Source organism: Petromyzon marinus, chromosome 46 (genome assembly GCF_048934315.1).
Source record: "Petromyzon marinus isolate PM22_M1 ecotype Great Lakes invasive population chromosome 46, UKy_Petmar_22M1.pri1.0, whole genome shotgun sequence".
Lineage (NCBI taxonomy): Eukaryota > Metazoa > Chordata > Hyperoartia > Petromyzontiformes > Petromyzontidae > Petromyzon > Petromyzon marinus.
In genome coordinates, this window is record NC_133712.1 from 11,406,516 (window position 1) to 11,418,522 (window position 12,007).

At 47.0% G+C, this 12,007-nt stretch overlaps 1 protein-coding gene across 5 annotated transcripts in view; it reads left to right on the forward strand.

The window, feature by feature from the left end:
* LOC116952250 (uncharacterized) overlaps nucleotides 1–12,007 on the forward strand; it is a 285,282-nt gene that overhangs the window by 147,308 nt on the left and 125,967 nt on the right. For all 5 annotated transcript variants that reach the window (XM_076074171.1, XM_032971438.2, XM_076074168.1 and 2 more), the window contains one exon: nucleotides 10,613–10,697. In XM_076074171.1, coding sequence (XP_075930286.1) covers nucleotides 10,613–10,697 — 85 coding nt within the window. The remainder of the gene's footprint in view (nucleotides 1–10,612; nucleotides 10,698–12,007) is intronic.

Genomic DNA, 12,007 nt, shown 5'->3' on the forward strand with positions numbered 1-12,007 from the left:
CTCTCACCAAGCGTATTGTAAAAAAAAATTGCCACGCTTAACAAGTACGGAATGGTGCTCACCTTTTTTGGACGTCCTGAAACAATTGGTGGAAATTCCACATTCTTGTGGCAAGTGGGGGGGGGGGGGAGGGTAGGTAAACCTCTCCATTGGACCACCACTGCCAATTCCCCACTACGCGGTACCCATTTTATTCACCCTGTAGCAAGGCAATGGGAGATACTTGGTGTAATTTGATCAAATTAATGATGTAAATATTCTTACTTAAATTAGATGAAAGCGTCTCAATTGACTGAAACCTTGACTAATAATGGAGCCAATGCCGCATTTGCTTTAACACACTGGTTCGTTTTACAACAGAGATATGTCGTCGCAATGGATTCTGGGCTAGTTACTAGGATTCCATTGATTTTAGTGACTGTGAAATGTGATTACAAAGCGTGTGTTTGAAATCACACACGGGCACACACGTTTCTAGGGGTGGGTCAAACAGACTCCAATGTAATGGGACATGGACACTGGTCGATCTATATAAAGTCTGGCCCTCGTCATAGGAATGTGGAATGGCCTCCACAAACGCGAGACTACTAACAGAGATAGCCATCATACGATGCACGTGGGGGTGAGGGAGGGGGTGCTTTTAACCTGCTCTGGAGTCATAACGCGGTTTCAAATTAAACCAACATGAGGTCGGTGTGACATGACATCTTAGTCCAATTACGCTGGGATTGTTAATCACGTACGCGGCCTTACATGTCAAATAACAAAACATTCCACGCATTCGTCAAGAACGCTGCCTTGAAACGGAATATATGGGGCCATCGACGTTTAGGACAAATGTCCTTTCCCCATAGCAAATGTATTTGCCATAAATTTTGTTTCCTTTTAAGGCCACACATTGGTTGCTACTGAGGAATTTGTTGAGTTTTGTGTTGTTGTTGTTGTTTGTGCACCACCGCCAATGCAGCAGCAGCAGCAGCGCCGGCATAAAATAATGTTGATTAATTTGAGTCCGCAAGTCACAAAACGGGGCCTCTTCAGCGCTGCTGCTGCTGCTGCGTTTGCCTGTAGATGGGGGTGGTGGTTTGGGAGAAGGGCGCCTGGGATCGTCTTCAGTGTGTGTGCACATTGTCAAATCAAATCAATCTTTATATCGCCCTCGACAAAGTAGGCATCAGTGCAGGAGTGTAGAAACAATAATAATGAGAAAGAAAAAAAACCCTGTCACGACCTCAGAGTAAACACCACACACTGCAGTCTGCGCTCCCTCAACGGAGGAGGATGACGAGGAGGAACGGCGAAACGACACGAACTCTTAACTCCTGAAGCCCTCTCGTCGTGGCCAGCAGCAGACCTCCACTTTGGCATCTAGCTCCCGAACATCTTGCTGCTGCTGCTGCCGCCGTGGCCATCATGCGCAACAAGAGCAAAAGAACATGGAAGAGCTCTAGAAATATCCCCGCGGTGTTTCACGCTCTGCAGAAATATCTTCTGTGGGAGGCGTCGAAAAATTTGCCCCGTCCTCGTCATTCCGTGAAACATCTGCACGCTTCGTCACAATAACGCATCATCATAATAATAATCTAAACTTGATTTGAAGCTTTCGTGACTGCAGGAATTATTCTTTGGTTCTTTCGGTAAAGTCACGTAGAAAGAAAATAAAGACACAGAGAGAGGCACAGAGAGAGAGAGAGACAACGTATGTTGTGTGTCGCTCTCTCTCTCTGTGTGTCTGTGTTGTCTCTCTCTGCTTGTGTGTCTGTCTGTGTGTCTCCGTGTCTGTGTTTTGTCTCTCTCAAATTTAGTTCTACCTGATGACGGTTGCTTGTGTTGCAATCGAAACGTCGTACTCTATTATTTAATTTATTTTCTTTCTGCGTGACGTTACCGAAAGAACTAAAGAGTAATACTATATATAAAAGGCAAAGTTGGGAATATGTGTGTCTGTTCAAAATGTCTAGCGTACTTCCCGACATGCAACAAACTTGAAATTTGCCATGTGGGTACTTTCCAGACTGTACACCATGCACAAATTATAAAAATACACTTTTGTTTTTTTTTAGGGGGGGGGGGGGGGAGCTCAATAATGCATTTATTTTTTGCACGGCAAGTGAGCTGTGACGTCAAATCTGTCACGTGACCCTCGCATGTGGAAGCGTAATATTCACAACTTTGCCTTTTATATATATGGAGATAATAATTTACGAATTTATCCAGGAAAGCCACAACCGACCGAGTCTTAAGGACTCTTTTTCAACAGGGTCCTGCTGCATTGGATTTTTTTAAAATATATATTATGTTTGTTGAAACGCATCTGTAAGCGCGCGACGCGGTGACAGTTTTTGTTCGATGACCAGCCAAAAAAAAACCTTTCGTTGCTACTTCCACAGTGCTGGATTACAGGAAGCCACGTGCAGCAGCGTGGCCACCACCACCGCCCCCAATTTAAAAGGGTTCAGTTCTGCTTCCCACCATCAGAATGCTGGAAATGTTCATTCATTGCACTGCAGCGGCAAAGTTAGGTTTTTTTTACTCTGTGTGATGTAAGGCAGTCACGTCGTTTATCTTATTTTGTGTTTGCACTTCTAACTCGGACCATTAACATTTGTAAGGTCAGACATAAAGTCAAACTCTTGTAGATTACGCTATGAAATTTCTTTTTTTTTTGTACCGAATTGATTATTATAGTGGGGATGGTTTAGTAATTCGACAGCGCCATTTATATAAATCAGCGCAGCTTCCACATCATGATAAATACTCTTGACTGATGCTCCTCATGAATAATGTATCGCTGCAAAATGATGGGAAACATTATATATTTTCTGAACCAAATAATTAGTTATGTGGTAACGCACTTTCCCGCTGCCTGTGATTTGATGGAATTCTCGCAATGCCGAGACACAATTCGATACTAGAATGGATTGTTTTTGTCTTGCTTGTCCTATCTCTTGCTTGTACTGTCTATTTTAGACCATAAATGTTGTACTCTCTACGTCATCTACAGTGTCAAGGTGGTAAGTTGTTAACTACTTCACCTGGTTTACAGGAGGGCATGGGTTCAATCCCGACCCTGACGCATGTTCTCTCTGTGGTCGATGTGTGTTTAAAGTATTTGGCTGCTATTAATGTCCACGTGATGGGCCACTTCGTTGAGCTATCATTTGTGGCCAGGTCGCTTCTGAAAAAGACATATATATCTCAGTGGGCTTTACTTGGTAAAATAAAACTAGTTTAGCTTCATGTCTTGTTTGCACTGTCGTATTTGTACTATCTCTACAGCCTGCGACATCCTTACCGTATTGCATCCTTACCGTATTGTTTGCATGGTAATTATTTCCTGTCTTGTATACATTGTCTTGATTTGAAGCTTTCGTGACTGCAGGAATCCATACTCTTTGGTTTTTTCGGTGAAGTTACGTGGGTAGAAAAATAAAATGTATTATCTTATTTTACTTTTTCTACCTACGTCGCTTTACAGAAAGAACCAAAGAGTATGCAATATGTGATGCGTGTGTTCTTAGAATAATTAATTTTCAATAAATAAATTGACGATGTGTATTGCACGTCTACATATAATATGTATGGAATGCGTTTGCATTCTGAAATTGGTTATAATTGTAATGTTGGTGATTGATTATGATGATGATGACAATAATTACAGAACGTGTGTATGTATGGGCTGGAGATGTGTGGCGTGCAGTGGTTGGCCCATTGTGCGATAAACTTGGCCATCTGATTTCGATTCACGGCCATGGCCAACATCAGTGGCGAGCAACATTGAAATAAGTCTTAGGCGCCCTTTCAGCTGCTTCCTGACAAGCACGGTGAGGTATGGTGAAACAAAACCCCACAATTTAAAATAGCATGAGGAGCCCTTGATCCAGCAGTGGAATGAGAAAGGTTGCTAAATATAGCTTGTTATTATTATTACAAATTATTGTTTGCAAGAGTGATGTCTTTCAATCATAAAACATGACCTTCAAGATATGAATCAAATCTAATTATGATATTGACTCTGTACGCAGTGAATTTAATTTTAAATTACATTGCTCAGATGTGTGGATTAATAACTTATGGATCTGAATCTATATTATTACGGTGTCTCGAAATTAAATATGCCAAGGTGCTCAACCGTTGGCAACTCTGTGTGTCCCGCTCACAGCCAACACCGGTGACGATTATCTGAACCGTTCCTGCGCCTCCCCTAGGTCGACTCGGCCTCAAATGAGTACCTGGTGTGGTTTATAAACATCGCCAATGGGGAGACAAAGGCGGCCAGGCACGGTGCTGGCCACCCACCCTCCCTCGTGTGCCGTGCCGGCCTTCATAGGTGCTGCTTCGTTAACAGCACTTGCTCCAACAGTCTGTTAAGATTCTACGGGGGATCTTTGTCTTTGTTTCAAATGTCCTCCTGGAGTGGAAAAGTAGAGGCCAAAATACCCTCCATAGATGCTCTCTCTCTCTCAGTACCACCACCACTTTCAATAACAACCACACTCTATTTTTCAACCACTCTCATCGTATGTACATTTTTATAATTGTTGCAAAGCGCCTTGGAATAAGGCACTGCTATATACATCTAGATAAGATTAGAAAGATATCTGAACCAGTCCTAACTACACCCCCCCCCCCCTCCTTCACCGACGGGTGCTGAGCAGCGTGGTGAAGTATGGTCACATATCTCCCCATGGCCAACAGGACATTGGGAGGTCTCCCACTAAGAGTGGATTGACTAAACGGCGGCAAACTATTCGCAATGTAAATTAATTACACATTTTGTGATGTTGCGCAATCGTCGGAGAGGTTTATTCATGTGCTGCCTTTTTTTGTTGCTTCTTTTTTTTTAATTTACAGCCGTAACTCATTCAGTTCACGAACAATTCCCTACGCAATTCTAGATAAATGCACGGTTCAATGCAGAATGCAGGCAACATTGTCTGCCGAGGGTTTAACATGTGACCGTGTTTCTGGGATGAAAGACGGCACGTTCAGTTTTAATAAGGAAAAAAATGCTGTTTTTTTCGTAAATAATCCCTGCAAAGACAGTCTATTGTTCCGTTATTTATTTACCACGTTGGATGCTGATTGTTAAATGCTGCTGCAAAGGATGATTGATTCACTTCTTTTGTGCACAAGTCTTACAATATTCATTGTTTGATGGGCATTTTCTCAACATTAGCGGGTGGTAATGTAAAAAAAAGAAAAACAGAGCTCGCCCGGGTGGCTCCAGAGGTCATGCTTAGAGGTCAGCGCAATTTAAATGGCAGCGCAGAAATCCCAGGTTCAAATCCAGGCAACCGTGCCCGTGGATTGTACTGGCTTTCTCAAGGTTAGTGAGTCTCGGATGTGATCACACAAAAAACCCATTCCATCAAATGTTAACTGTGCACTTACAAGTTGCCTAAATTCCAACTCTTGAGCATAAAACAAATCAAACTTCGAAAATGTTTCAGTTTGATTGCCACGCGACAAACATTGCTCTGTTGTAGCAGGGCAGGTGGGAATGTACACTGCCGCCCCCAACTTAGAAGAGAGGTCACCTGAAGGGATCTCAAAGGTCGCCCTTGTGATACTTTTAGGGGCAGAGCCAGGATTTTGACTTTGGGGGGGGGCTGACTTCAATATTCTGAGATATGCAGTTTATGTTTTGCAATGGGCGCCACATATGTATAAAACATTTTATTGGATTTGAACGCGGAGTTTATTAATAGATCGGAGCCGCTGATGTGGCTAATAAGTTCGATGAGTTCGAAAGGCTGCCGCTCAAGCAGCCTGCAGGGCAGCACACAAGGTGGCAGCCTGCAGGGCAGCACAAGGTGGCAGCCTGCAGGGCAGCACACAAGGTGGCAGCCTGCAGGGCAGCACAAGGTGGCAGCCTGCAGGGCAGCACAAGGTGGCAGCCTGCAGGGCAGCACGAGGTGGCAGCCTGCAGGGCAGCACACGAGGTGGCAGCCTGCAGCATTTTGCAGCAGCCGGATATCCGGTTATCCCGATTACCGACTTTCCCAAAATTTCAGGGGGGGCTGAGCCCCCCCCAGCCCCCCCTGTGGCTCTGCCCCTGGATACTTTCCACCCCTGAGCCCTTCTACGACATTCAGGATTCCACTGCTCCGCGAGATATCCAAATACATACCGTGTCTTATGACGTGACACCGCAAGCACAGCTGGGATACAATTGGAGGGAAAGGACAAAATATATATTTTAATAAATAGACCAGCAAGACTTTGAGTGCTGACAAATTGTCCACAGTACTTCCCAAAGTTTAAGAGGAACACTGAACTTTCACCGCACACGGAACTAGCCGCAGAGCCAAGAATTCAGCAGAAAAACCTTGACACCAACGACTAAAATGTCTCCCCTACTCACCGGTACGGTATAGCCAGGAAATTATACGCATCATTTTTAGAGTTGGAGAATTAGCGAAAATTTCTATTTAGTTCACATTTCTGGCTGCAACCTGACAACAGTAACCCAGAGTTGTGGCAGATGTTCTTCGTGCTATTTTTAGCTCAATTAGCTGTTCCTCGTTTATTCTTACGTGTATGTTTAACTTCTTTTCACCGTACGGAGCCAACCGTGCTAATTGGAGGTGCGGGGGAAGAACAACAAACTAAACACAACAAGCGGTTCTAAAGAAATAAATTGTAAATCTAGATTTAAAAGTGCATGGCTCCAGTGGCTTTGCAATGTCGGAAGGAAGAGCATTCCAGACGGCTGCAGAAGCGCATCTGAAAGTGCGCGATGCGGTGCCCGTCTTTGTTCAATGGTTCGCCAAAATTCCCCGCTGCAAGGATGACCAGAGTAAGCATGATGGTTCATGCTCCTAGACGAGAATCAGCAAAGTATTGTGGTTCATTTGTGGCAAGCACTTTGTGTGTTAAGAGTGTGATTGGCTGAAAAACATCTCAACATACAGAAGACCGCAGATATTGAGCAATTGTTGGGAGCGCGGACTCACTGCCTGGCTAACGCCTTCCGGCTTGCCTCTGGTTCCTCGTGCCGCGGAGTCCGAGGGTGAGTGAACCGTGCGTGCGTTGCACGTTGAAATTCTTAAAATTCTGATGAACTGATACCACCACACCTCACCGCCGCCTCCTTCCTCCTGTGTGATCAATCCTCTGTGGCTGTTGCAGGTTCCACACCTACGCGCTTCAGGTCTGCTCTTGCTTTAGGTCTTCCCCTTTGTCGCTCGCTTATCCGATGTTGTGGAGGATTCTGGGAAATGACAAAAAAAAAGGGCCCACTGTTCTTCATCTCCACGCAAAAGCAATAGATTTTCAATGTTTTATTATTGGGTTTTTTTCCCCCTCTCTGGCGCACCGGTGAGCACACTGAACTTGTGATCGAGACGTCGCCCAGTTTAGATTTGATCTCCCGCTGCAGCAGTTCAAGCGCTGGGCACGTTCCTTAGACCCCCAGCGCCTCCCGCCACCCAGCAGCGTAAGGTAGTACGCCGCAGTCAGGCCAAGGGTGGGGGTCGCGCGTGGTGGGGTCAAGTGCGGGAATTCCCACCTCTTCTGAAAGTTATCACAGCAGCGTGGCAGAATACCGCTACGTCTAGCAGCGGAGCCCCCGTCTGTCATAAGTCGCACGAGCGAAGGCACTTGCGGGGCTTTGTATGATCGTCTGTTGAGCTTCTTCCACACCGTACGTAGCCAACCAAGGGCAACGTTTGCACCTTGGCCTGTAGATGTGTGTTTTTTTTACTATTGAAAACTATTTGTTTTATTTTACCAGGTAAGGCCCACTGAGCTAGATGCTGTAGCTCTCCTTCAGAAGCGACCTGGCCACAAATAATAGCTCAGTGAAGTGGCCGGCCACGTGTACCACTATGTCACTACACATTTATTGGAGCCAAATACTCTAAACGCACGTTGATTCTAAATTGGGAGAGAAAATCCGGAGGAAAAAAAAAACACACGACCATGGGGAGAACATGCTGATTCTAAATACAGAGCAGGCGTCGGGGTCAGGATCGAACCCAGGACCTCCTGCATAGCATGCGACGTAGTTAACATCTCGCCACCGTGGCACCCAAGTATATATATTATCCAGGATGTATTACCCAGATGCATTGCAACAGGCATCCTGATTCTTTTTTACTCTCGTAACAGATGACATGCCCGGCGAGGTTTAGAGAGATAGGGGGGGTCGGTGTCGTGCCATGGGGGGTGGGGGGGGGCGAGGGGGGGCAAATGGCGTTGCCACGTTCGAGCCGAGTTCACCCCCCCCCCCCCCCCCGCCCAGATATCTCGCTCAGAAAAAAAGCAATGCGCGCTGGCCGACGTGAGGGCACCATTGGCCACTGAAGCATCCCAATGTTCACGAAACAAACAAACAAAAAATATATATGGAGCTCGTGACATCCACGAGGGCAACGTGAAACGTGAACAAACTTTTTGCCGGGCCCCGCTGTTGTGCCGCGCCGGTTCGAGATTACGTTTCGTCTCGAAAGAGCCCCGCGTCCTTTCGTTCCATTTCAATCGAGCGACCCAAATTGTTTTGTGGGTTTGCGTTTAATGGTTGCAGCCATCGACACGAGTGAAATGCGATGTAAAGTAAAATGTGGGTGTTGTTGTAGGAGAAATGAAGGTTGGAGGGTTTATTTTTTCAGTCATTGCCATAATACGAGCATTGAACACTAACTTTTGCTCGTCGTGTACGGTATGCACCGTATGTTGGACTTCTTTCACGCCGTACGTAGCCAACCGTGCTCATGGCATGGACGATGCTTGTGTGTCAACTGAATACGAAATACATTTATCAACGCGCTGGTTCATTATAATTATGCATTTCTATCTTACAAAAAAAATGTATTCACTGGTGACCACACACAATCCTGTCTCACGCAAGGCCTTTTTATACATGGTTTACCAGTACAACCGCAATGCAATGCTCTTGACCAGTGTTTTTTTTTACATTGAAAGGCCCAGGGGACGTTGGTGGCCCATGGTGGCCTTTATTGTGGGGTCCCTGACAACAAACGACACGTGACAACAACCCCCCACCCCCCCCCATCATCATCATCGTGCTGCTGTCAAACCCCCAATGGTTTCAAATGTGTGGCGGCCTTCGCGCTGGTGTCTAAAGGCGGCGATCGTGAAGAACGCTGCTCGATACGGACACAATATACACATTCCCGTATCTGGTAGTCCACGTACAATGTACATGTATTGAAAAGTATATTTTGGTAAAAATCCCATGAGCTGACACGGCCTTCTGGGGGTGATAATTTTTTCGGCAGCATTTGTTCGACACAAGCAAAACTACGCACCGGTTTTGCGTCTCATCAGTCAAGTGTCTCATCCGCAGTCAGGCTCGGCTTCAAGCAATGCTGGTGAACTGCCAGGCATTTTAAAGGCAAAGCCCCATCTCTGTTAGATGCGGAACCCTAGTTCGACGCGACGCGATGCAAAATACATAAAGCCGGATATTGGTGAAGAGGAAATGTATGCGATGACATTTTTTAAAGTGGGGCTGTAAAACGGAACAGCCTCGGTGTAGCAGTAGGACCGATGGCTATCAGTATTCCTGGGATGGCTGTGTTCATGGCTAATGTTATTGTGTTGTGTACACACGTGGACTGCATTGGAGAAACTTGGGACTTATTTATCCAGGAAAGCCCTTGCCGAATTCTCAATCATCTTTTCTTAGGAGAATCTTATATTGCGATGCTTAGCCAGTCCCTTTTTTATTGAGCGTTTATTTGTGTGCGTGTGTGTAGATTTGTATGTATGTATGTGGAACTTATTTCGCACCGTACGTAGCCAACCGTGCTAATTGGTGGTGCGGGGGAAGGACAACAAACTAAACACAAAAAACTGTTCTGAAGAAATGTATTTAAAATGTAGCATAGTGGTGTAGTATATAGTAGCGTAGTGTGTCATAGTGTAGTGTATATTAGTGTACAGTGTAGTGTATAGCGTAGCATGTAGTGTGCATTGTAGTGTATACTGCAGTGAGTGCAACACGCTCTCTGAACCTCGGTCGTCTGACTTTGGATTCCTGAGCCAAAGCCGACTGTCAGTGACGATCGGTCTCACGCTGTCCAGACAGCTTTATCCTTGGCCTTAAACGAGTGCCCGGTGTGATGTGTCACGTCGGCACCGGTGAGGAGGAACAGCAGCGGGTCAGGCCCGACGGTGACATTAGCCGTACCCCACCCCGCTGTGCTCTGCTGTGCCAGCCCGTGTTGCTACACTGGGTTTGGGGGATCGGTTTTTTTTGTTCAGGGCTATGTATATTGTGTGTGTGTTCTGTTTTCTCTCTCTCTCTGTGTGTGGAGCGGTGGTGTAGCGGTTAGCGCTACGCTGCGCTGCGAACCCGGCGACCCGAGTTCGATTCCCGCTCGCAGCCACCAACACCCGGTGACGATTATCTGAACCGGTCGTGGGCCTCCCCTAGTTCGACTCAGCCTCAAATTAATACCTGGTGCGGTGTGTAGTCAACATCGTCGCTGGGGCGACAAAGGCGGCCGGGCGTGTTGTTGGCCACCGCACCCACTCGTGTACCGTGCCGGCCTTCATCAGTCACTACTCGCGAAAAAGCACTTGCCCCAAAGAGTCTGTTCAGGCTATAAGGGATGTCTTTGTCTTTGTCTTCTCTCTGCAGGTTCTACATAGAGAGCATTGCCTTCCTGAAGGACAGCGCTACCATCCGCCAGTTCTTCCTCAACGCCAAGGCTTGCGTTGCTTCGGTAAGACCACAGAGGGAGGGGACGATGTAGGATGTGCCTTACCCAGGGGTGTTGGGCGAGGGCCGGGGGAGGCGGATTCAGAGGGCTACCCACTTTTTACCCCGTAAAAAATCAATCCCGCAATCATATATCTCTTCTCAATTTACATATTTATACCGTGTGAGTGTGCGTGTTGGGGGGGTGAGGGTGGGTTGAGATATTTGGAGATATCTGCAGACAAATAGGTACTCCGTGTAGACTGTTGGGGAAAGTGCTTTTAACGAGCAGCGATAACAAGGCTGACAACACAGAGGTGTAATGTTGCACTGATTAATCGCTGAAAATTGTTTCCTGAACTCATGATTGCTGTCGTGTATGCGAATGCGCATGAAGGTGTCACTCACGATGCACATGGAAATTGAAATTTAAGTTTTCATGGATCACTCCCTCCTCTTAAATTGTTTTGTAATGCCTTGACAGAATTTTGGGGCAACCGCTGTTAGGGCCATCACAGTACACGATGGGGAGGGGGGGTGGGCAGCACCTTGCCCAACCGCCTTTGTCTCTCCAGTGGCGATGTTTACACACAGCACCAGGTACTCATTTGAGGCTGAGTCGACCTAGGGGAGGCCTACTGGTGTTGGCCATGAGCGGAAATCGAACTCAGGTCGCTGAGTTCGTCACGCTGCGTGCTGGCCATTACACCTCGACTGGCACAGCATTCCAGCAAGGAGGTGCAATCGGCACCGGTCCTGACCACCTCTGCCTCACCGGTGTGGAATCTTCTGAGTGCCACGGTGGCGAGATGTTAACTACCTCGCCTGGTACCCACGAGGTCGTGGCTTTGATCCTGACTCTGACGCCTGGTGGATATTTGGAGTTTGCATGGCTCTCTCCGCGTGGTCACGTGGATTTTTCTCCGGGTCCTCCAGTTTTTCCCTCCACATTTAGAATCGACATCACGCGTTTCGAGTATTTGGCTCATCCCCGTCTCGACTCACTTGCCTCTCTCTCCGTGCCCTCCACTGGCTACCAATTGCCAGCAGGGCCACATACAAGATCGCCTGCCACTGCCACCACGTGCCTTCACATTTGCCTGCCCCCCGTACCTCTCTCTTCACTATTGACGACTTGCAGCTCAGCACGCGGCAGATGCCTGCGCAGTGCGACTCACGACCTCCTCTCGATACCAAGATCCAGGACGGTCACGTCTATGCGCCGTTTCTCGGTGGCTGCCCCAACAGTCTGGAGCGCCATCCCCTCTGCACATTCGCAGCATCGCCTCAATCGTCTCCTTCAAGAGTCACTTTAAAAACTCACCTCTACAACCA